At 32.3% G+C, this 26,533-nt stretch overlaps 1 protein-coding gene across 2 annotated transcripts in view; it reads left to right on the forward strand.

The window, feature by feature from the left end:
- LOC118189843 (1-phosphatidylinositol 4,5-bisphosphate phosphodiesterase classes I and II-like) overlaps positions 1–26,533 on the forward strand; it is a 783,373-nt gene that overhangs the window by 583,834 nt on the left and 173,006 nt on the right. For both annotated transcript variants that reach the window (XM_085816200.1, XM_085816205.1), the window contains exon 13: positions 11,494–11,578. In XM_085816200.1, the coding sequence (XP_085672326.1) occupies positions 11,494–11,578 (85 nt within the window). The remainder of the gene's footprint in view (positions 1–11,493; positions 11,579–26,533) is intronic.

A 26,533-nucleotide genomic window follows, 5' to 3' on the forward strand; every position in this document is an offset into this window, starting at 1 on the left:
CCCGTCTTTGAAATAATTACTGAGTACTGAGAAGGCTTAAAAAAACTTTTTATCCAATGCATTAAATTTAACAAATGCATGGCTTTTTCTTACAAACTAAAACTTCCCCACTTGCGGGGCAGCGAGTAACAGAAAACTGAACTTACAGTTTAAATTAGCTCGATGCTGGAAATTTTAAACAATCTAACCAAGCGTATCTCAATTTACTTTTATAAAGCGTGCGATTTAGTTCATATAGTAAAATGGCTAATTCAGGATCATATGTAACATAATTGATTAAGAAAATACTATAACAGTGACAATCATTGCCAAAAGCTTTCAATTCATGACTTTCAAAAGCTCTGACTCAAATACTCTTAACTCATTCTCATCCTGGTGAGAGCTAACAAAAAACAGAAGTGGTGGATCAAGTTCCTATCCATAGGTAAATAGGTTAATTAATATAAAGCATTACTTTATACATATTACTTAATCTGTCTAAACAATTTTAAATAGGTTAATTAACATAAAATATTACCTAATATATATTGCTTATTCTGTCTAAGACATTTTCTCCTTTGCTGAAAACGTTTCTGCTGTTATCCCATTTTAAACTTACCATTCATCAATCAAATTACAGTTGATACTGAGCAGAATTCTTTTCCCATCTGTTGAAGTGATAATGAAAATTAGATGTGTTCAAAAGTATCGAATGAAATTTATATTTTCTAGATTATAAAAAGAAATAGTTTAAATTAATTAGTTACACATTATAACTTAAAAATAGTGGAAAAATATTTTCCCTATATTTCTTACTTAACTTCTCACAGTAATCTACCGAATCTGTAACGAGTTTCGCATTTGAAAATTTGCGCAATTATGTTCATGCACCACAGATAGTATACATTTACAAAACATATGTCTTATATAAATGTATCACTTTATAATTCATTTAAAATTTCGTAATAATTTGAAGAGAATCTGAAAAGTATTACATTGGCATAACTAAAACGACACATTGCATTTCTTTATGAATAAGCGATTGTCGCTTCGTGAGAGTAAATACCACTTGGAAAATGTATGTGTGGAATAGATACTTTAACAGAGCCTCTTGGTTGCACGCATATTTGCAAATTCTATCAGATTTTTCAAAGTCGGAAGGAACATCCTTGTAAATTAATAAAGTAAAATGTTTCAAAACTATATATCGTCTTTATTGTGACATCAGGAAAGTAGAGAGAAAACAGTTTAAATATTGAAGTTCCCTCAGTTGGATGATAAAGTAAGGAATATAAGGAATAATGTTTAAAATATAAATTCCATTTCGCTCACTTAAACCTCGTGAAAACGTAAATTTACTGCAGTTTTAAAATTTATAAAGATGTATTTCTTGGAAAAAATGTCGCTTAAAACTGAATTGATTTTATATGCAATAGGTTGCAATTGTTATATGAGGTAGAATAGATTTTTGAAAACTGGATTTTTGACAAAATAAATATTTAATGTCAAGGAAAATTAAGATTATAAATTTAGAACAGTGATTTTTAAAAAGTGCATTATCCGTGCAACCCTTATGATTTGATATGTAAATATGCATTAAAAAACAGAGAATCAAATACAAGGGTAATAAATGTTCTTATAGTATTGTACAATTTCTGATGAGGATTCTTACTATTAGTATAGACTAACATTTCATGGTTTGTTGTGTAACTAACATTACATTATGAATCATACAAAAAAAAAATACAAGGATAAATAGTTATTCTTGCTAAATGTGATGGATAATTATAGGTATATAAAAGATTGTAGTATATAAAAGATGTATAATTTATTGTAGTGTATAAAAGATTGTAGTATATAAAAGATGTATAATTTACTATAGTATATAAAAGGATATAGTAAGTACTACATACGATGTATTGAAGTTAACTGAAATATTCGCTGATATTTATCTTGTTGGTAAAACGTTTTCCTAGTAAAGTATTTTAAAATCGGTGAAGGAAAAAAGTTTATAGAAATATTTAGGTAGACTAATATAAAGCATACTTTTCTTTGTAAAATGCACTTTCCCGAAAAACAAATACTCGCCACATTTTCTCAAATAATTGACAACAAAAGCTTCTTACATCCGATTGTTTAAAATACTTTCAATTTTTTTCGGTGAAGTTTCATATATTTTAATGTCATACACAATTTTTTTGTAATCAGCACCAAAGATAGATGATTAGGAGCTCCGTAACTAAGACATTCCATTCTTTATCTTTAGAATCTTTAGAGAAATACCCAATTAAGCATCAAATTCCGCAGTTCCAAAATAGGTTTTCGTTTGGATCTTACAGGATATCATTAATAACACCTCAGTGTTCATTAACTCTTCACGAAATAAATGACAATAATAATTTTTAAAAAATCCTCTCTGCTGTAGAGAATAGTAAGGCTCTCTAATTACTCCCAGCCCGACTTAAAAACTGACACATGTACCATTCCTTTTCATTAATCAAATGCGTACATTTTTTCAAAGCTACCAAACACAGGTCTACCAAACACAGTTCACACATTTCTACCAAACACAGGTCAGAAAAATGTTTTATTCTCCTTTAAATATTCATTTTCTTAATTAATGGTTTTACGTAAACTAGAATATGAGCTACTGTGCTGTTTCCATACGAAGTATTCTGACAGATTATTAGCTAGACAAATTGATATTTTTAGGTAAACTCTTTTGAAAGATATTGCTAAAGTAACATTACCTTTCTCTCAATGATTATTTTTTCTTAAAGCAGGTGAGATAAGCTATAAGTAACTTATAAGTAAGAATATGATTTTGACGTTGGGAGGTATAACAGGATTTCTAATATTCACGCCAAATTAAATAAAAATTTAATCTTAGATTGATATTGGTCTCAAAGAAAAATGATGCATATAGAGAGAAAGTGAATTGATTTTCATGTGTTCAATTTATGACCAAAAGCGTTACTTGATTTTAAATTTAAGGTAAGTAATCAAAAATATATCAAGCGCTCTTACTAATCAAAATAATAAACTGTGCGATAGCGTTAGATATTTTTTATGGCGATCAATAATTTCATTAGGACGAGAATATTAACAATACCTATAATTATTCATCATTATTAGTAAGAATAACTATTTATGCTTGAAATAAGATAAAAATTTTATTTTTTCTGTATGATTCATAATGTAATGTTAGTTACACAACAAAACATGAAATGTTAGTCTATACTAATGGTAATAATCCTCCTCAGAAATTGTATTCAATAATAACCACATTATTAGACTTAAAAATAGTTTGTTTCGTCATTTTAGGCTTATGCGTTAAGTATGAACTCCGGTAACACTCTGCTTTCATCTTACGTGGAGCATGCCACTGATGGTCTTATAATTTAATAACAAGCACATTCAAAAACTACTCTTGTCGGAAAGAAAGCATATTAAAATATACTAGTAAATGGTGCTGGTTGAAACGACTTGAGATTTCGAACAAACTGAACTTCGAAGGTTGCTTGGTAAACACATGCTATCTGCATTAAAAGGAGGAATGTCTGCGTTGAGGTCTTTTTAAGTGAAACAAACTTATGGAAATGTTTACATATCGGGAAAACAATAAAATACCAACCTTGCAGCCAGCTCGTTCGCACTAGGTTGGAAAGTACTAGAGCATTTAACAGTCTTTAATCGATCGGCCCCTGGTAAGGTCCTTAATCGAAGGAAGAGATAACAATGTAGGGAGGTGTTATGCTAATTGAAAACACTCCAGTCATGGGGAAATTATCGAAAATAATGAGACCTGGATTAACAGATGCAAAATCAAGCACGAAAACGGAAAACTCTATCTGGAATTAAAACCCCAAATAAAAATAGGACAAATAAAACAGGGATTGAACTCGGAAAACAAAACTTTGGAAAACCCCTAAAGCAACAACTTGGACATCCGAAGTAAGCATTTACCCCGCTTGAGATGTGAATACTAACAGAACGCAAAGGCAAAACGAAAAATGAAAGAACACTAGGATAAGAATGATGCATTCAAACAAAGATCAGGTAAGTCATACATTTTTGACCGGAAAAAAGCATGTATAGTTTTAGAGAAGGTCTATGCAGAAGTCTCTCAATATTAATTCTGAGAAGATTTATCTCCCTTTTAGTAAGTCAACTTATCCAGAAGTATTTCAGCATTATGGAATTTTGATTTTAAAGACCAGCTCTGTATTTCAAGAAATTGCAGGAAATTTTCAGGGAGCAAAAAGAAATCTCTGGTGTGATATTTTGGTATTTTTTTTGTTATGCTAAATTTATGTGCTACTGCTAGTGCATTAAAGAAGTAACAGCAGGGAAACCACGCCTACGGAATCCTGAACGAAGATTCATGTTGGAGAAGTGCAGGAAGAGAGGTGTGTTTGAGATATATCCACTATATTATATATATGTGAAATAAAACGGATAAATAATGACGAAGGAGGCATAAAATATGAAGCTAACTTTTGTGCAAATCAATATCATTCTGCTTCAGTTAATTATATAAATTTTACTTCATCTCTCAGCGCAGAACATTTTTGCTCCTTGAATAAGAGTGCACATTTGCCTTTCTACCTTGATATGCGGATACTTCTTTCATAAAATCAATTTTTCCATGGTTGATGTGTGCCTAATTTTAGCTTTTAAAGTGGCTGTTGCTTTTTTAAATGGACAAGGGAATTTTAATGCAAGTGGCGACCAAGTAAAAATAATCTATCAAGTTATTGGAGATTTAAATTAAGTTAGGTTATATTACTCCGCTCAAGGGTTATCTAAGTGAAAGAATGCATTTATGAATGATTTTCTGAAGGAAACTGGATCATGTTCCTGTTACGTATGAGGAAAACTACGTAACCCAACCGCGCAGCCAGCCCATTTCCCTGTGTTTGTATTTAAGTCAGCGTTTTCAGCGGTATTAACCTTTCTGACGGAGTTCAGATCATCAAATGAAACTTCAAAATACGTAGAAAGGAACTCTTGTCAATATCATTGGTTGAACTATCAACGAAAAATCGTGGTAGGCTTGCATTAAGCAGAATAGATTCCGAAAATTTTATCCTTGACTAGAAATCCTCTGAGCAAGATTTTCTGTTTACTGGAATAACGAAAACTTCTATTTTTATAATTAATATTTCTTATACTGAAATACATGCGACGCTGGCATAGGTATGATAAATATCACGAGCTTTTCGTAATAGTTCTCATTAATAAAATTGTCATATTCATCAAAAAGTTTAGCAAGGTGCCGAATAAATTTCTATCCTTATTGTCTAATTTAAATGAAGGTTGTTGAGAAGGTTGAATTAAAAGAGGTTGTTCATTATGATATTGATTCGTGGCAAAAGGGATAATATTTTTATTAAAACTAAATATAATAATAGGAAGAACCTGAAAGTAAGATTTGTATGGTATTAAGATGACTTTTACTTCAAAAATTACTCAGAAGCACATATTTCATTATACACCATAAATTATGCGATTCCGTGAAGGAAAAGGCAATTAGGTTTCAGGAATTAGATTACCAATGTATGATGTCAAATGTCCATAGTTTTTGATTGAGGTAAATTTATTAAGAGACTTTTTTAATGTTATGCACCAAAGTTTACATTAATGTGACTTTACATCTATTTCTATACTCAGTTGAAATAAACTGAACCTCTTTTGTATAGTCTTTTGCAAAGACATTGGGAAAAATAAATTCATAGACAAGAAGCAACTAAACATGCATTGAGAACTAAAAAAACGAACTCTAATTTTTAAATTAAGATATTCTCTAGTAATAGTTACCACTTTCTTTTGCTGATTGTGCAAGTGGCGATAATATAGAAATTGTCACTAACACTCGCACAGTTAAAACACTTTTATTATATATACTTTTAGATGCATTCAGTTTATTAGTTTCTTTCCTCAAAGGGAAGAAACAGCCTAGGAGAAATAAAATGAAGTCTACTGCAAATATCTTTAGCAAAGGAAAGGAAAGATTGGCAAGTTCAATAACCTGGGATATAATTCAGGTAACCGAAAAATCCAAGAGGTAACCAAAGATAGATTTGAAGTTTCCAGCGGAAAAATTTATAGCGGAGTGCCAAAACCTCTAAAATTCCAAGTAATATTTTATATTTCGGTCAGACCTCTTTACAACTCAACGTTTAAGTATGTCTTCATAAATTCTGAAATGGAAAAAGAGCTAGTTCTTTAAAGGAATGGAATGCAGTTTGGGGAAAGTTTTAGGTTAGAGCACGTAATCTCTGTCTCATCTTTTAGAAAAATGTGTTGAGTTTATATTATCGCTTAATAGTGTTGAAAATATTTCTTAGAAGGCGGAAACTCTGTTACCTTTTCTGTTGTCATTTCCGTTCCGTTCTAATTCACATGGGTGCTTGACTTTGGGAAGGCGAAAATATTCAATGATGTTTTCCTTGCATTCTCATGTAATTTCTCTAATGTAAATATTTCTCTGGAATCCTGAACTTCTCACTCCCTTACAAATAGTCAGTACTAGTATTATTATTCGTTTGAATCTGCACAACCAATTTTGCATTATGTTCTTATTTCAATCTATTTTAAGTTTCAATTGTTCTTAAATCTAACATGTTTTAAATCGTAATTGTTACAAAACATCAAAGTCTCTTTTTCTGAATTTTGACAGATTATTTCATTTTTCTGAATCTATCCAGTAGCCGAAAATAGCACCCCTTCCCAGCGGTAGTTAGTCAGTTGATGACTTTCTCAAGAAAAGACATTTTATTTGAAGCACTAAATCAAAGTTAATTGTACACTTTTTAGATCTGATTATTTAAAGTTCAAGGTGGAAAAGACATTAACCGACTAAACTCCGTTATAATATCCATTACCTTTCAGTACACTATTCACATTTATGAAGAAACGATTTATAAATTTCAAACGTTTTAAAGAAACGTCTGAAACATATATAAGGTATTTTCTCCCTCTTCTCTGCATGCCTTCGTGGTGTAACGGCAGCACACATGGCGCGAAATTCGTGTGATCCAGGTTCGAGTCCCAGTGAGTATACTGCTCATTTTTCATGTTTCTTGCTTCAAAATAACGTAATGACTCTACAGTCGCCCGAACTAAAAGCTGGCGGATGAGGATTCTTTACTAACAGGATATGAGGACTAAATCCCCTAATCCGCAGTCGCCCTTTAGAAGGAAAAGTATATAAGATTTAGTTTAGTTTAGTTTACGAGTATGCTGCAACCCTCCTGGCCGACAGTAATCGGCCTCACGGTTAACGCAGCACACCCGACGCAGATTTTCTCCCTCCTTTTTTGCATACCTTCCTGGTGTAATGGTAGCACACTCGGTGCGTATTCGAGCGATCCAGATTCGAGCCGCGGCGAGGGCATTGCTCATATGTACGCCTGTTTCAAAATAACCTAATGATGCTACACATAACATGCACTAATGTAGCCTAATAGCATATTTGATGTAAATTTAAACAAATGATAATGACATATAAATTTAACTTTACCTTATTGAAACTGAAATTCCTCCGTCATTTTCTATACCCTTTACAAATACGACTGCCACGAATACTCATACTTTTAAAATTGTATTTTCATGACATCATTAATGACATTTAGCGTCATGTGTATGAAAGGGCAAAGTAGGCTGAGCCGCACTGCGTTGATCATCAAATCAAGGTTTCGATTTCTAGTGGCAGAGAGGGCGGATTTTCCAAGTTATATTTTCAGAGACTTTCTCTGGTCTAACTTAAGAAGTAACTAGCCACTTCAACAAGGCTTACAAACTACAAGGTCTTGGCTACATTTAATTTAACAATCATAACATAAGTAGTACTTTCCATCAAATTTATCTATCATAGTAAAAGGGCGAAAGATTAGTTCGTATGACTCCACGGAGATTCTTTAACCAAATGTTAAAATGAAAGAATGCTTTTTATTTATTTTGTAACACCTGAAATGACTTTCAACTAACTTCGTGATGTCAATTACCATTAAATCGACATTGGTTACATTTATTCCGAGTAAAGAAGTATCACCACCAGAATTAATACTTATTAAACAAATAGACACAGAATTAAAATACTGTAAATTTGTTCCAACTCACTGCATGAGAGTGATTAAATTAAAATAAATGAAATAAAATTATCAGTCGATTTGGGCATGGTTCTAACCCGAAGTTTCCTTTTACGAAGGCTGAAAATTCAGCAATTTTAATCTAACCGATGTAGAGATTACAGGATTAGGTAGATCACAACAGAATTTCGAACATACACTTACCAAGGATCTACTTCGACCTAAAGTAACCCCAGCAAGAACAGTCTTTTCTCCTATGGACAAGGCAGCGAAAACAGGCCTCAGATTCCTATTCTTAGAACTTAAATGCTCCAATTTGAGGAATATCAAAGTTTCGGTTGTAATAATTATTCAAATATCTAAAACAATTGAAAGACACTCTACAGCAATTAAACGCCTTTTAGAGTACCGAAATCTAATCGTTTGTAATCAAGTATTCAGACGGTTAATATCAAAGTTTCGGTTGTAATAATTATTCAAATATCTAAAACAATTGAAAGACACTCTACAGGAATTAAACGCCTTTTAGAGTACCGAAATCTAATCGTTTGTAATGAAGTATTCAGACGGTTAATATCAAAGTTTCGGTTGTAATAATTATTCAAATATCTAAAACAATTGAAAGACACTCTACAGGAATTAAACGCCTTTTAGAGTACCGAAATCTAATCGTTTGTAATGAAGTATTCAGACGGTTAGTATCAGTTTGGCTTATTACACTAGATTAAAATGATAGTTTAACAGTTATGATGGATCAGCTGTTTGTAATGATAGTAATTAATAAATAGCAACAAGGATATAAATGATAACGTTTTATCTGATAACAGTACAGGAATAAATTGCTCGAAAACGTTCTTTTAATTTGGATTGTTGGGACGATGCCATTAGCGATAAAAAATAATTTACCAAACAGAACTCTGGAAACAACATTTTTTAATTTTTACTGTTTTTATATTATTCGTGCAATTCATAATAGACATCTGCGTTACTAAATTTTTAAAAATATCTAATTTTAGAATTGTTAAAAAGTTAATTCATCTAAATACTTAGATAATACTGCTTGATTATTTTAAATTTAAAATTTCTAATGATATATTAATGTAACAATGCTCTCTTATACAAAGTAAGGAATTACTGTAAAAGAGAAAAATTTCAGATACCATATTTCAAGAGAAATATCCATTTTGTCCATTCCTGAATCCATTTGGACGATTAGTTTTGCGTGATGACTATACGTACGGACAGAATAAAGGATTATTTTGTCCAAAACGAATTATAAAATTGATTCGAAGGGGATTCTTTTATTTTTCCGTGACGTCTGTACCTACGCGTGTATGTTTGTGGGTATGTATGTCACATAGTTCAAAAATGATTAGCTGTAGAACATAATATTTTCTAAATGGGACTGCTGTACACCTCCCGTTTTTATTGCACAGTATCAAACGTGTGTGTGTATATGTGTAAGATAAAAAATATAAAAGCAAACTTTTAATTTTAATTAGCTATGATTTAGGGGGAGAGCACCAAATCTAGAATCGTTAATTTATTATTTAATTTGGAGATTTCCTCTCTGTCTCTCTTAAAACCTAGGTCAAGGATGACAGAGTAGCACTTAAGGAAAACATGGACTGACGTAATTAATTCACCAGTTATATTTATGCTAATTCTGATGTAATTGTAGATACAAGCTATGATTGGTTAATTTGAGGTTGTTACATAACATTTAAGGATTAGAAGGATCTCGAATTTGGGAGAACAGATGAATTTAGGGGAGAGAACCAAATCTAGAATCGTTAATTTTGAGGTCGCGAATTATTTTTAAAGCAGATATTGTATTTTCTTATATCTTACATATGTCCTTGATACTTCCTCATGTCTGTCTTCATATAATAAACTTTTATCTTGTTTCGCTAATTACTAATGCTTTTCTGCCACCCTGTATTCCCGATCTTTTCTTTTGAAGGGGGGGATATTTAAGATATACGAAAATGCGATAACTGATTTTAAAATAATTGAGGAACTCCAAATTAACGATTCAGAAGTGCAAATACAGCTGGTGAATTAATTAATGTCATTCCATTCATTTCCCTAAGTTCTACTCTGTCATCCTCGCGCCGCTTTGCTTCTCAGCTGCTTACGTCATTTCTTAAAAAAATTTATTAATTTATTATTAAAACGATTAATTTAACATTATCATAGACATTTATCATATTTTATTATGATTGAATAAGTATCTGCCAAATTAATTTGGATATGTGTGAGAATAAAGATTGGTGATTTGGCAAAAAAACAGTTTCGTCATCGTCTCTTCTTGCCACTCTGCCAGCACGACTACGCATCAAAACTATTACATATATATAGTTAGTATTAATAATTGAAGTAGAAAGAGAGGTGCATAACTAGATATTATAGCAGTCTCATAAGCAAATTTTCAATGTTCTACAGCTGATAGTTTTCTAATTATGCGAGAAACATTCATACATACATACATATGCGTTATATTCATACATACATACATGCATATGTACGTGACTTCTGTACGTACACGAAAATAATAAATTAATGTAAAAATGCTTTTTTGTTATATCTGCAATTTTTAAAGTAGCTTTGATCGGATGAAAGAGGAATTATTAATATAAATCAGAAGAAGACAAGAAATAATTTTCCTGTGTTAGTTTAAAGCTTTTGAAAATTTCAATTAAATATGTATTTTTTAAAGAAGCCAGAAATTTTAAAGCAGTTTTTAAAGATAGATGCTCTTTTTTTATTTGTTCCTTAAAATAATTATCACTGTTATATATGAAGAGTATAATTTGTGCGTCTCAATTCTGTGTGTTTGCCATATGATATCGATTTGTCAAGGAAAAATGCCAATTATTCTTTTAAACGTTGTTATTCTTCATAAACAGCATTATAAAATCCTAATCTTAAAAATCAGTGCTTTATATTCTAGAAGCTACTTTTTCCGCTTCTTGATCCTTTCATTTTATGGGAAATCATTTTAATGATTTTTAATAAGCACAAATTAGAATTATATATCAAGGTATATCATTTGAACTGGCTAATCTAAATCTAACCTAAGTAATCTCTAATTCCATTTCCATTCTTCAAGGAGCGAAATATGTTCTGCACGTTTCCTTTTAGCATAAAGGCATACGGATGAGTTCTTAGAAGATAATAATTTTTAAAACGCAAAACACTGACAGTATTGTAATTTAAAACTTGTTATTTATTAAGTGGAATTAAAAATATGTGTGCTAAATCCTGGTTTCAAAATATGTTCCTAGATCATTATAATTGTTTTGAAGTATAAAAAATCCATTTCTCTCTCTCTTTTTTTTAAATTTTCCTTTTGCTTCTTAATTGCTTAAAACAAATGTTTCTTTCCTCATAAAATAATTGCTTTTATTTCTTACTGTAGTTGAATCCCGGGCAGTTGCTACCTTCTCCTAGGCAGCTCATGAGAAAAATTATCATCAAGAATAAGAAAAAACATTTTTCCAGAGGTAAGTTGAGTTGCTTTTTATCCCTCAGGAGTCTAATCATCACCAGCATTTCTCCAGATGTTTACGCGTGCCTTCGTATACTTTGCCTGCGTAAACTAAATGTTATAGAAACAGCATTAAATAAAGGTTACAGTTTTAAGCATCTTCTGAGTTTTATAGCTTTTATTAGTGTTTTCTCTTCTTTTGTTATTTGTTAATCTTGAATAAAATACTATTAAAGGCATTTTGTAATTTTAAAATTAAAACTAAAATATGTGATAAAAACCAGATATTCTTCTTTCCTTTATATGAATCCATATTAAATTAAACGCCAACTATTCAAAAGAGATTCAGATCATTTTTTCAAAAATATGATATTATAAAGCTTACTTTTAGCCTTAAAAGTCGCTTCTATTTGTTTTAAGTACGTAGATGATATACCAAAGTAAAATCAAGTTTAACCGTTATTTCCTTTTACATAACTCACACTTTCGCTGAATGATATGTTTAAAATAATACAGCTATTCAATTATTTATTTTATTATTTATTCAACCGTAAATTATTTTAATGTTTAGTTTACAATTACATGTAATTATTTGATTAAATTTCCTCTCTCATTATCGGAAATTGCCTAGATAAAATAAATTTCACAGATTTTTTTTTAGCAGTATTCTAAAATATGTGTCAAATTAATTGTTTTAACCTAAACTCAGAATCCGTGCTGTAAGAAAAGCCTCGAATATACTTTACATCTTAGATTAATTTGCTGATTTTCGGTAAGAGTTCGCAAGAGGGTTAGTTAAGCACAGATCTGTTGCTTGACAACTGTCATTTCAGACTTAATCTGGCTCACAGTTATCTCGTTTTGGGAGACCAGTTAATCTTCTTACATCTCTGTAAATAAACTTAAATATTATTAAAGTAATTCAACGGTCTTGTAGAATTTCGCTGTAAGAAACTGTACGATAATAGATCAATCGAAGGCTCATGGCAAAGAGCTTTTAAATAACTCCTGAAGATTCCACTTGTATTCCCATCGTTCCATATCGTGGTAACTTAGAAGACAACGATACCCGTAGTTGATTAAAGATGCTTAGGAGTGTAGTGGGTAAAGATGTTACGGATTTCATTTCTCTTTGGTCAACGTATACCCAAACCAAGTAGCAACATGAATTCATACATTTAGCCTCTTCCACTCGTTAAAAGAAGATTAAATTGTGGTTTTCCTCGGATGTATTTCAAGAGCTGTGTCCTGTTAGTAACATCCGCAGCTCTAAATTATTTTAGGTTGCTAAACAAAGCTGATTTTTAAATTTATATATGCTTAATACAGAACTGCAAAGAGTAATATCGAAAAGGATTACAGAATTCTCAATGGAAAGAAAAAAACAGAAATAAAATACCCTGAGCAGATAAAATCTTACCCGTTCACGGCAAGATCATGTTAGAGTTTTAATGAAAACTTTCGAAATCAGTGCCCAAAGAACAACAGCAATGAACAATGAATAATAGCTGGCTAATTTTTATTATCAGATGGCTTCCTTCAAACCAGTACCACTGACGTGAGTGACATTTCAGCTGTAAAAAAAATCAGAGCAAGGATAAATTATTTATTCCTTTTGAAGAGCCTATATTTTCAAAATTATTTCATGTTAAGGCTATATGAAAAGAACCACAAACTCACCAAATTCATGCACCCTCTACAAATATTCAGTGTGTGCCCCTTTGGTGACATGACACGCGTCTAGACGGTAATTGACTTCATTCCATACATTTTGCAGCGTTGATGCCCAGTTGTTCGTCCTGTCAAATAACCATACTATGTACGGATTACCGCAAAAAATTGTGTGAAAGATTTTGCACCAGCGGTTGCATTTCAAACTGTGCCATATGTAGCACACGCAACAGTTAAAGCCGGAAAATTATGCCTGTCGACAAGATTTTTGCTTCAGGCTGCAGAAATTATTGGAGGACGAAGATTTCGCCACCAAGTTGATATGCAGCGATGAAGCTACATTCCACTTATCCGGGAAACTTGCTGAAATAGTGAAAAAAACTTGGTGAGTTTGTGGTTCTTTTCATATATTCTTCATGTGTGTACGCGCAATACTTTTGAAAATATAGCCTTTTAAAAACATGTTATTTATACACTAGCCTTTTCAAAATGAATGAATCATTTATGCTAGCCCTGTATAATGAAAATCAGAATGGTCCTCAGAGGTACTGAATATTCTCCTGCGGATCATTTTGTATGATCAGAGTAGACTGTAGGTCGTCATCATTTGAGGGCAGATGAACTGTAATATAAAGATAATAATAAGGATAACTATGGTAGTAGTAATGATAATAATAAAATGTAATAAAAATAAATCAAAACAGATTTTGAGACGGATATGGTAATTTTGTAATTGAAAGAATTCTATAGCCGGATATTCTTTTTGCATTTTTTTCTTTTTAGAAATAGATTATCTGTACGCTTATAACTCCTACTTTAAAAACTTTTAACAAATAACATACAAAACATCAAAAATTTTTATCTACCTTTCACATAATCTTTTAAATGGGGCATCTATAGTCCTTGGGAATTCAAATAGATGCGCTAGAATTGGTTATTGCTTGAATAAATATAATGCAGCACATTTATCAATTCGAAGTCAACAAATTTTAAGTTCTAATAAGAAGTAATTTAAATTCGTGAAATTATAAATATTCTTTTTCTCCTATTATTTATATATTAGCAGTTTTTCCACGGTTTAGAAAGAACTAATCATTCAAAAAAATTTTAAATCGCCATATTATTGGGAACATTTTAATCATTATATCAAATTTCAGTTCTGATTTTCAGTTATTTTTGCTATTAAATGCATACATGTAGTATCAATTACCATTTCCTTTATTTATGTTGCTACTTTGTAATTTATTTTCTAGCGAGTAACTTTATCTACGATATATTATAGCAAACTTCCATTTGCCTATGCATAAAAGTCTGGGATTTCCAAAAATATCGGATCGAAACATCTTATGAAACTTAAATGAAATTGAAAATGATATTTCTTAAGCTTCAGGATTTAAATAAAAATTAAAATCAGAAATAAAATTATGGGAATCTTTTATAATCCTATGTCTGAAATTAAAAAATTGTATTTTCTAAAACTGCGGTATCTACACTGAAATTGATGTCTGTAGTTTCGTAACTTACTTCTCTAAATTAATGGCCAGTTGTTTACAAACTTAATTGCATTTTTAAAATAATTTTAATTAGATGGAAATTTAATTGCATTTTTAAATATCTAAAAATTAATGTCATGACGAAGTAAATTTTTGAATTCAAAGAATACTTAACGATTGTGTTAAGCCTTAGGTATTTACGTAACCATTCAGAGAATTCTATGCATGTTTGTTTAAATTGCGAAGAAAAACATTTGTCTTCAGATTGTGAGCCTCGTAACTGCAGCGAATGAAAATTAATTTTAAAATTTAATAATCGCAGCTGTAATAATTATATTTATCGAGAAGTGTCTTCAGCTGCTCCTCTAACTATGAAGAACATTCCTAAGTTTATCTATCCAGTATCTGAAAAATAAAAAAAAACTCAGCTAAAGAGTAAGTAATGCAAGAAGATAAATATTATTATTTAATAGAAAATACTTACATGAAAAATTTGAATGTGATATTCAAAGAATTATTTTTATATTCCGTTTTAAGAGATTATTTTGACTGTTTTATTCGAATACAAGGAGAAATTCCTTTGAATTCAATGTGGAAACCGTAAAATTATTTAGTACGTATTACCACAAAATTTTTGAATATGTTTGGCGGGCAAGATTAGTTTCACATCTATTATTTTTTGAGTAGTTGCTTCAATTCAATAAAGGTACCATTCCTGGGACTCTGACTTGATAGGGTACCTCGTATAAGGGACTCATTGTTATAAAGAACCCATTTAACGTCGAAAGTGATGCATCTAACATGATCTGACCCCAAACTAAGGAGCAGTTCTCTAACTCTCTGGTATATAGTTCTTAGCCTGTTTAAAGGTTTAAGTTGATAATGAGCTAATTATCATTGAGGATCAGGACCTTTGAATGTAATAATTCCAAATTCTAGGAAATGTAATACTATCGAGCCCTTACAAGTTTTCAATTTCTATGCAAATGCTTAGAAGTGTAATTTATAAGCACTGGCTTAAAGGAATATGTACTGATTATTACGAGAGCTGATGTTATGAGGAAATCTGATGAAACTGTTGTGTTAATAATAATGCAGAAATTGAATTTCAGCATTCTAGTTAATGGGAAAGGTAAGAGTGTTAGCTTCATTTCTGTGTATCAAAATTCATCACAAATTCGGTAAACCAAAATGCTGTCACCGGCTATTTATTCAGCTTTTCCTTATTCAACTGTATTTGCTACTGTGTACCATATAAAATGATAATTTTAATTATTGCAGCTTTTGTTGTGCATCAAATTAAAGACATAAACATGTATAGTTTCCTACAGCTTGTAACGAATTATCGTATTTCTTCCTGTTTGTTCCAGCAGTGTGAGTGGTTAGTCGGGATCCCAGTTTATGTTTCCTGACTTCGAAAAAATCAGGAATATACTTATATAGTTGCAATGGAACTAAAACGCGGTGGACGATAATTTATGTACACTTGAATTTGTTCAACTGAATTACCCAATGGCCCTTTAATTCGAAGAAAATGTACCGAATTATTAATCCCTTGTGCGTGGCCTCGTGGAATAAGAGGTTAGTACATTCATAAATAACTTTAAGAAATGCATCCATGGTTTAAATCTCAATTAGGCAGGTAATTCATCACATATCCTGGTTTCTTAAAATGTAATATACATTAAAACCTTAGTGGCAATGAACTTTGATAAAATTATGAGGATACGTATAATCTATATATTCTGTTGTCGAGTACATGTAAGCAATATGATTTATTTGCAGAAAAATTATTAAAGGGATATTTTTAAGTGTTTTGTTTTTCAAATCATAAGCAGATGTAGATTGGTATCATTTACTTTGTTTCAAAGAGTTTTAAACGGTCACATCCATAATTGAAAGAAGTATTATTTCATTTATTCTAGTACGTTTTGTAGGCTTTGACAATTGCACATCTATAATTTAAAGTCTGACCTTTTACCTAATTTAAAATTACATAACTAGCGTGATTCTTTACCAATTAGATACTCTATATCAGTTTGACAGAACCTAGAGATATCTGTTAAAATTTTAATATCAAATGATGTTTCAGTTTTTAATATTTATCAATAGTTAGATCATAAGAATATTTTCAAGATAATGGGTTAATTGAATCTTACGTGAATTATATATATCTTACGTGAATTTGGATGAAAAATCTGCTAATTATTGATAAGTAATAAATTAGGAAGGAAAATATGTAATCTGTTTTATTGCTTTAAAATGACAAGGAAGTTAAATAACTTGTCTGTGGACTAACTGTCGAGTTTCGTTATTACTCAAATAATATTTTGTAATGCGCTGGAACCAATTACAATCTAAGTTTTCAAAAGCATAATTTCTCTCAACGCAGGATTAGAATATGTTCCACTACTCATTAAAAGAATGATGTAAAAACCATCCAGATTGCTGTAAACATTAAAAATTAGAGAAGTAAGCAATTCTCTTCACTAAGTTATAAGTATAATAACCAGTTATTTTGAGCCCTGTTTCGGTCAAATTAATATTCAAACGAGAGGTCCAGATTGTTTAATGCAGCCTAATGTATGCAATTCTTTGACTTGCTCTACAATGAAATATGCAGATTTAAATACTACTTGAAGGCAATCATTACAATTTTAAATACTATGATATTTTCAAAAGATGTATTATATATCATACATCTTCAACTGAGATATTTGCAGAGTCATAGCAATTTTCGAAGCAAATGTGTTGTTCCTTCCCAAACTTAATAATTCTTTTCTTGATTAACTTTGCAAATTAATTGATATACAGTTAAGCGACACGTAAGCGGATGTTATTATTAAACAACTGCTGTTTTACTGGTTTCCAAAGGGGTATTTAAATTCAATCTACTGCTCAGCGATTTTCCATTTTTAAGCATATATATTTAGATTAATCTCAAAAGAAAGTACATTTACTGTAATCATATTTTTCTCTAAATATTACGTAAATAATTTGTTTAAATACATCATGATGGTATCCCACGTTTAACGCTGATTTATAGATAATCAACCCTCTTATTATTGCATTCATTAGATTTTCCATGATTTAAAATAATTAGGCTAATGTGGTTTCCAGCAGAGTGACGCCTATCAGTGACGTCATCAATCTATGGTTATTCATTTCTATGTCATTGATATATGGCTGTTCATTTAACACTTGATATATGGTTAACCTTTTAACATTACGTTATCACTTTTGCCCTAATCCATTGTGCATTCATTTCATTGCTTGCATTTATTTCATTAACAGACCCCATTGACTGTTTTCCAGTTTCACAAGTTTTATATTTGCTTTCCGCTAAATTATTACTTTTAATAACAGCATTACAGTCACCAAAATCATTCTTTAATTTTCACATTAAACTTTACTGTAAAATAAATTAGTCATTTCTCTCCAGTCAGTTTATTTTTTGCCATTTTTATTTTTTATGCTTAATTGTATTCGTTGTTTATGTCAGTTTTTCATTGTTAAAATTTAGATATTTCGTTGGTTATTATTTGTATGCGCCTTTCGAATGGTATCTCTAGCAGAGTGCTGTCTCAAAATGGCGTTAAGGTCTTTTTCACTAGCTTTAATATTAGTACCATTTACTGTGCTTCGATTTTTGAATAATTTTAAATTGTTTTCTTTTTCTCCCTATCCAATAATTCAGCTATTTAGCAATTTGCACTGTTCTGCTACATGCAGGTGGCCTTGCAATGAATAATGAGTTGTGATAACTAATATTTATCTGAAAATTAAAAAAAACCTTTATCAGTATTTCTCTTTCCTTGTTAGTCATTGAAACATAAAAAGGGTGGCATATAATAAAATTTAATGTGGCTATAATTTTAAGTAATTTTAGTCTTACTGCTGCTTTTCTGAAGATAACAGCAGAGTCTTTTCGATTCTGCCTTTATTTTAACCAGTTAACACTTCTTAACCCTAATAAATTTCCTTTCTTAATTTTGTAGTTATGAATAGCGTTGTCGTTACTAATTCCTTTAATCTTGAAACATCTACGTAGCTTGTAGGAGTTTAATTAAACTAGTTGTCTCAACAACTCACGGCTACTAATTAGATTATCAGGTTTAGCTTCGCTAGCCGCAGTTAGTTCGTGAAATATTTAAAATCAAATCAGAGCTTATTTAGGAGCTTGTTATTTTGTGTTTAATATTTTGATTTGACTGGAAATATTTTTCTACGCTTTCGCACAAGCAGTAGAAATTTGATTTTCTGTTATCGTTATCAGTTTTGAGTCAACGTCAAATTGGTGAGATAATAAACAAAGTTTTATTTTAAATCATTACTTGCATGAATTTCTGGTTATTCTACTTACAAGATGGAACGATGGCGACTTGTTATATACAGGGTGATTCAAAATTCATTATCAATATTTGGTGGGGAGGTAGGGAATAGGAAAAGAATGAGATTTAACATAGGAACGCATGGGCGCATATTCCATGTAAAAGAGTAAAATGACCCCAGTTCAGTGATGGAAAGAACACATAAGAAAGAAGTAGTAAGGAAAAAACATTTATTATACATGTAAACATTTCTTTGCGTCGGTTTTACAGACTTACAAGAGGTGCTCGAACTGCTGACCGTGTGCTAGAATTCATGACTTCCAACGCCGTTGCATGGACAACCGTACCTTCTGGATTATGCTTGGCATTTACATGCATATCTGCAAGTTCATTCCACGTATACCGGTTCATGTTACTTCTGCAAAGTCACCTAGTCGAATGACGACTGGCTGCATACGTCAAACAGCTGTGCTTATGTATGGAAGTTGTGTACACACAGCGCCCTTTACACCACCATGCGTTCGTCTGCGCCCATACTTTCCTATGTGAAATCTCCTTCTTTTCCTATTCTCTACATCCACACCAAATATTGATGATGAATTCTGAATCACCCTGTAGAGCGAAAAATCTACTGGCTGTGTCTGGGTGCAGAGAATGCCAGATAAATGATGTCTGCATATATTCTTACTGAACGTTTTGTTGAAGGATTATTATGGTATGGCTTTATTTCTCTGGTGCCTCTGGAAGGAAATATAAATACAGAAGCTGTCTTAATATTTTAAACAATTCAATGCTATACATACACAGTCGTTAGGTTTATCGATCAGGAGACACGAAAATGTACAATATCTTGGCCAGGATTCGAACTCCGGACCTTCCAATTACACAGTGGACGTACTTCCAGTTACAACACGAAGGCACGCAAAAAAGGGAGAAAGTACCTTATATACTGCTCCTTTTAAGAGGCGACTGGGAATGAGGAGACTTAATCGCCAAATCCTGGTGGTAATGAATTCTCGCCACCCGCCATTTTTTACTTCGGGCGTCACTTGTAGAGTCCCTCTTCTTAACATTTTTCGAAGCCAGAAAACTAAAGAAAGTCACAGTGCCCTCGCCAAGATTCGAAAACCAGACATTCCGCAATGAAATAATTTCAAGCAAATGTTTATATATATTCATTGCAATGCAACTAGAAAGAAAGAGAAGCAAAAGAATGCACGCTAGCAAGACAGAAACAGGCATGGCAAGAGTAAAGTTGATGTTATTAGTATTAGATTAAGAATGATAAATTTATTACATTTCTTAACAAGTGGAGTATTTTTTTATAACTTTTTGGTTAACAAACGTTTAAATATGATTACAATGTCTAAACGATTCCATTTTCACTTTACCGTTATGGAAGTACATGCATCGTTTGGGTTGTATATGAATCACATGACAAGGATTTATTTCGAAATGGCGCAATTCAAAAACTTTATTGCAAGCAATTTACGATTTTCAGGAGAGAACAGAAAAATAATTAAATAAAAAAGAATATGTTAAGAAGCTAATACAAAGTAAAGTCAGAATGCAGAAAATTATGATAATACAGTTTCAAAATATTCTTTAGCACACATATCACCTATACGCAAGCCATCTTAGTACACTTCAATGATATTCGAATATCTCTACAGTAGCTTCCTGCTAAAGCCATTCTATTGAAAAAAGTAATATTACACTGGAGAACAGCAGTTTCATTGTCTTAGATATATCACCTGTTTTGACTAACTTTTGGTCTCTGAATCCAAAAACAACCTCAGATTTTGTTTGTTCCGTCAACTTTTTAAGATACAGGATACCCTCTAGGAAAATAAAAGGAAAACTTGCACAATATAACTGTTTACAAAGAATAATTTTATTTATACAAAGGGTATATATAGTTAGTACAAGTTAAATTTTGTTCCTACAAATAGTACAGTTCTTTTAACAAACGATAAACATACATATATAGGTAAAAACTTTCGTTTATGTCTTTTTCTGGAGTATTTAATGGCATTCTCGCTTGATGCTTCGACATTAGTCAGCCATCATATGTAAGCCCCATCTACTTTGGTATCGTACGTCTGTCCCTTTCAAATCTTGGCACAATTGCTCACCTTGTTCATCAATGACTGCACCAAGATTTTTCCGAAAGTTATCAAGATGACTGTGTAAAAAGTGTAATTTGATGCTTATTTTGCAACCAAGCATTTTGATCTATCGAAACATTGCTGGACAATTTTTCTGAAATTCTATGCTTGTAGATTTCCAAGAAAGTTTTTGACAATGTTTTCAATGCCAATCAAGCATTCTTTTGAAGTCCTGTTTACGATAAAATGTTCATCTTTAAGAACCTGCCGAATCTGTGGATTATAAAAAAAAAACTGGCCTTTATCTTTTCAAATGACATGCTAAGAAATGTCAAAATGAGATACATGAAACAGTCTTCTTCAATTGGCAAAGATTTAACAAACTGGCTAATGAGATCCTCCAATATACACAAAAAATAGGGACACTTGGTATATCTGCGTCGGTGGCCAAGGAGGAAGCAGACCATTTTAAGGTCAACACAGATGATCTGTTGGTGCATGTGGTTTTGCAACAAATCAATGACTCTGTTTATGGCTTCATATTCTTCACACAAAGACAACGAATGGCCTTTTGGCACTGCATAAAATAAATTTCCATTGTGCAGCTGGTCACACTTCAAGATTCGCCTTAAGCTATCAATGAATAACGCCATTGATATCAAATCAGCGCCATTGCGTTGCGTTATAGGCTGAAATTCTTAACTCGTCTATTAAACCATATATGTTAACGGCAATGCACAAATCCATCATCACTTCGAAAGTATTGCAGAAATGCACTTTCTCTTGATCGAAAGTAGGCTACCTTAGCTCCTTTTATAAGCAAGGTATTCTCGTGCAGTCTAGGTGCTAACTGGTCTGAAGCTTTTTTGGATAGTCCGAGATCTCCTTCCAAATCATTTAACTCATGCTGTTGAAATACCTTACGAACGGAATTACCTTTAGTTTCAAAATCTTTGTCATTGAAGTCAATGAGATACAGACAAGAATTGCATTCCTGTATTTCCAAAGAGGTTAATTCTTTAAAAACTAGCCCTGGGAATTCAGCCTGATGGTAAACTAGGGTACTTTATTTTACATTTGTAACCAATCCTTTAACATAAACTGTTGGACTAACTGTGACAACAAGGCTGCCCTCTGGTGAGTACCCAGAGAAGTACTTCAGTAAAAGCCAAGCTCCCACTTGATAGGTAGTACCAGATCTTGCTCTGTAATTTTTCTTAAAGTTAAACGTAATGTTCGTGTGTAACTTAAACCTGTTAATAAATATTTGTTACACTATCCCGGACTCTTCTATGACCCTATCTAAAACGACCCCTTCACAAAGTTACGTCCAACGTTAATGTTTAGCTTTAAGAATTTTCCTTGGCTTTTGCTCACTTTCTTTTTCAGAAATAGTACTTGCAGTCACACCCGCTGGATCTAACTCCTAAAACTTTAGGAAAAGAGATAGCTCGCCCGTCAGGTATGATTTTTTGTGTGTGTGTGCTACTCCGATGGCCTATCAGCAACAAATAGTTGTCGTTAATGGTATTATTTGTTTTGCATTTAAACACTAAGGTTCTATAATGTGTTAATCCTTAATGTTGAAAACGTGAAAATACTTCAATATGAAAACGTAAAAATACTTTACTGTATTTTTAAAGTATATATGTATATCTTTCATGAATATTGTATTATCTTGAAGTGATTAAGAAATTCTTTCATTTTGTTTACACATAATGAGTGCTCGAGAACTGCATAATCATAGTATTCAGTTTTGTTTCGAAATGGTAAATGTGGTAAAACATAAAAATGTATAATATATTCAAAGCGAGGCATTTTAAGAGTAAAATTCTGTAATAGAAATTGTTATTATAATATGCTGAATGTATTCAATCTTATAAAAGTAGTTTCGATTTGAGCTTAACTTGACGAACCAGTGGGTCAATGACATGTTTATTACCCTTGTGCCTCCATAAAGGTTTTATTTATTGATATTTTTTTCTTCCATTTCCCCTTACATTGCTGAAAATTGTTTATATTTGATGATTTAACGAAGCGTACGATTCTTTCTGGTAAAATGTTATTTTTTTATACTGATTGACATACGTTTCAGATGGTGGTAATTCTTTTAGTTTCATGAGTGTATTGCTATCCATGAATGTTTTATTTTGTTCTTTGAGAACATAAATAATTAACAGAAAAGGATTTTATCGATGTTATTTAAACTGTTCTATTTCTAAACCCTGTAAAATGTTTTATTTTAAGAATGAGAGTCTTTCTTATACATTATTTTGACACTGTGTCACTTTTGATACAACTAACTTTAGTAGTGCTATTCTATGGTAAAATTACTAAAAATCGTTTCTGCGTAAGGTGACCTCATTATAACCTTCTAGTTAGTGCTACAATAAAGTGTTTTTTTATCGAAGAATTTATTTTAAGTGAACCACGTCATCATGTCGTTTTTTGCTTAAGGACGTAAACAAGATATGTGTGTTCTAGCAAAAGAACTTGGTGTGAATGTTACGGAACAAATGACAGTAGTTGATATTAAGGATGCCATTTTAAAGAGTAAGGGATATAATGAAGAGTTCACTAAAGATTTATTTTATAGCATTATTGCGGAACGAAAAGAAATAGAAGAACGTGAATTTAACGAAAGAAAACAGCGTGAGGAACGCGAATATAACGAAAGGAAAGAGATAGAAGAACGCATGCACGAGCTTGAGAAATTGAAAATAAAAGTGGCTAGTTCAGGTGCTAGTTATGATTCCGTACCTGCTTTGAAACTCACTGACACGGATATCCCTAAGTTACAATTACAAACTTTAATTCTTCACTTTAATCCAAAAAGTGATGACATGAGCCTTTTTCTCACTTTATTTATTTATTTATTTTTTTGAAAGGCAACTAACAACATACCTCAAGGGAAATGGGTAGTGTATCTCTTAGGTTTGTTACCTAGCGACGTTGCAAACTGATTGCAAAGGAATCTGCTGGTGATGCACAATTTTATGACAACATTAAGCAAATTCTCTTAAAGCGTTTTAAATTGAGCTCTGAAAGGTTTCGACAATTATTTTCGCAACATCGCAAAAGTCCTAATAGTACTTGGCGAGATTTTTACTTCGATTTGAGAAATTTCTTTGATGGCTGGATTGGCGAATTAAAAGTCAATGCGTTTGAGAAGTTAAAGGATTTGATGATATCAGACTAACTTAAAAGACGGTGCCCTTCTGAGTATAGAGAAAATTTTGTGGATCATTGGTCCGAGTGGACTGATCGCTTCAACTGGCTGATAAATTAGATTTATATGAAGAGGCTAAAAACATCACGAGTAGAAACGTCAGTAATAACACTTCAAAGCCCGCTCAACGTAGTGGTCCTAAAAATTATAAAAATAACCCTCAATTTGTTAAAAATCTCAGCGACAAGGAATTCTGGCATGAGAGAAGATCGACCAACTGTTAGTTGTTGTGGTTGTGGAAAATCAGGCGTCGTTAAGGCTAAGTGTCCAACCTGCTCTCCTTCTTTAAGTAAAGAATCAGCCGACTTCAAAGCAATAAACTTAAATACAGTGTCTGTAAAGACACCTCACACGAGTCTTTTAAGAGTAAAAATCAACGGATTTACGGGAATTGTCTGCGCTGATACTGGCGCTACTCACAATATAGCGGGAGACACATTATATAATCTCTTGAAAGAACAAGGATCAGAATTTAAGAAACTACTATGAAGGTCACTCTTGCCAACGGTTTTCAAAGAAACGAAGAGGTCTATATGACCCAGGTAGACATTCACATTGAAGGAAGACCATTCCGCATAACATTATTTGCGCTTCCCTCAGCAAAGGGTAACAGGACACTTTTAGGATCGGATTTTCTTAGAAGCGCTGTAATTGTTTTAGATCTATAAAATCATTGGTGGTTTTACCACGATAATCCGAAACAAAAGTTTATGTTTATTGATGATGATTCTAAACTCAATGATAGAACCGTATGTATGTCGGAAGTTGACACTGTACTGTTAAGAGAATGTGAAGGACAACATCTATCGGCTCATCAAACATCACAATTGAATGAACTATTGAGTCAATATTCAACTATCTTCCAACCAGGGGGACAGGCAAAATCTTTCATAGAACATCGAATTAAAACTGAAAACTATCCCCCAGTAGCTGTACCACCATATAGAATGAACCCTGTCAAGACAGAAATCTTAAAGCAAGAAATTGACAAGCTCTTATCTGAAGAAATAATTGAAGAATGCGAAACCCCTTATGCATCCCCAGTTGTTTTAATACCGAAAACTAATGGAACAGTACGCCTCTGCATAGATTACCGAAAATTGAACGCGATTACAGTTTCCGATTCCTACCCACTTCCGAGAATTGATGACCTGTTACATTAGGCCAAACCTACTCCTTTCATGTCAACCCTTGATCTTCGTGCAGGTTATCACCAAGTGAAGGTTCATACTGCTGATCAAGACAAAACAGCATTTGCATATCTCTTCGGAACATATCGTTTATTACGAATACCGTTTGGTCTTCGGAATGCCCCAGCAACATTCCAGAGATTGATAGACCGTTTTCGAAATGGACTTGAGAACATTCTAACCCTCACCTATCTGGACGACATAACCGTGTTGTCAGAATCATTCGACAAACACCTTTCCGGTCTCAAAGCTATTTTCTAAAGGCTTTTGCTGTTTAAACTGCACGCAAACAGAGAGAAGTGTCACTTCGCTTCTTCTCGTGTGAAATATTTGGGATTTTGGATCACACAAAAAGGAATCGAAGTTGATCCAGAAAAAGTTTCCTCTATCCAGAGAATTCCACCTCTCAAAAACATCAAGGAACTGCAATCCTTTCTTCAAACGTGTTCTTGGTTTAGATGATACATACAAAACTTTGCGGAAATATCACGACCTCTTAGTGATTTGAAGAAGAAGAAAGTCCAATGGGAATGGGGTTTCAAACAGCAAAAAGCATTTGAAACTCTAAAAAACTGCCTCATAACACCTCCTGTGTTAAAGCAAGCAAATGGAACTCAACCGTATATTCTTCGAACAAATGCAAGCAATTATGCTCTTGGAGCGGTTTTACTTCAAGGGGAAGGGTCTAAAGAGCACCCTATCGAATATGCTAGCCGACTGCTTTCTCCGGCTGAGTGAAGCTATTCGACGACTGAACGAGAAGCTCTCGCTGTAGCCTGGGCCCTGAAGAAATTTCGTGGTTACGTAGAAGGATCAGAAGTAACTATAGCATCCGATCATCAACCTTTAAAATGGCTTTTGAACCTTAAGTTTCCAACCGGAAGACTTGCTAGATGGGCGCTTGAAATTAAGTCTTCCAACCTGAAAGTACAATATATTCCTGGAGAGG

This window comes from Stegodyphus dumicola, chromosome 1 (assembly GCF_044657685.1).
Source record: "Stegodyphus dumicola isolate Sdum_Otavi_A_Nest chromosome 1, ASM4465768v1".
Lineage (NCBI taxonomy): Eukaryota > Metazoa > Arthropoda > Arachnida > Araneae > Eresidae > Stegodyphus > Stegodyphus dumicola.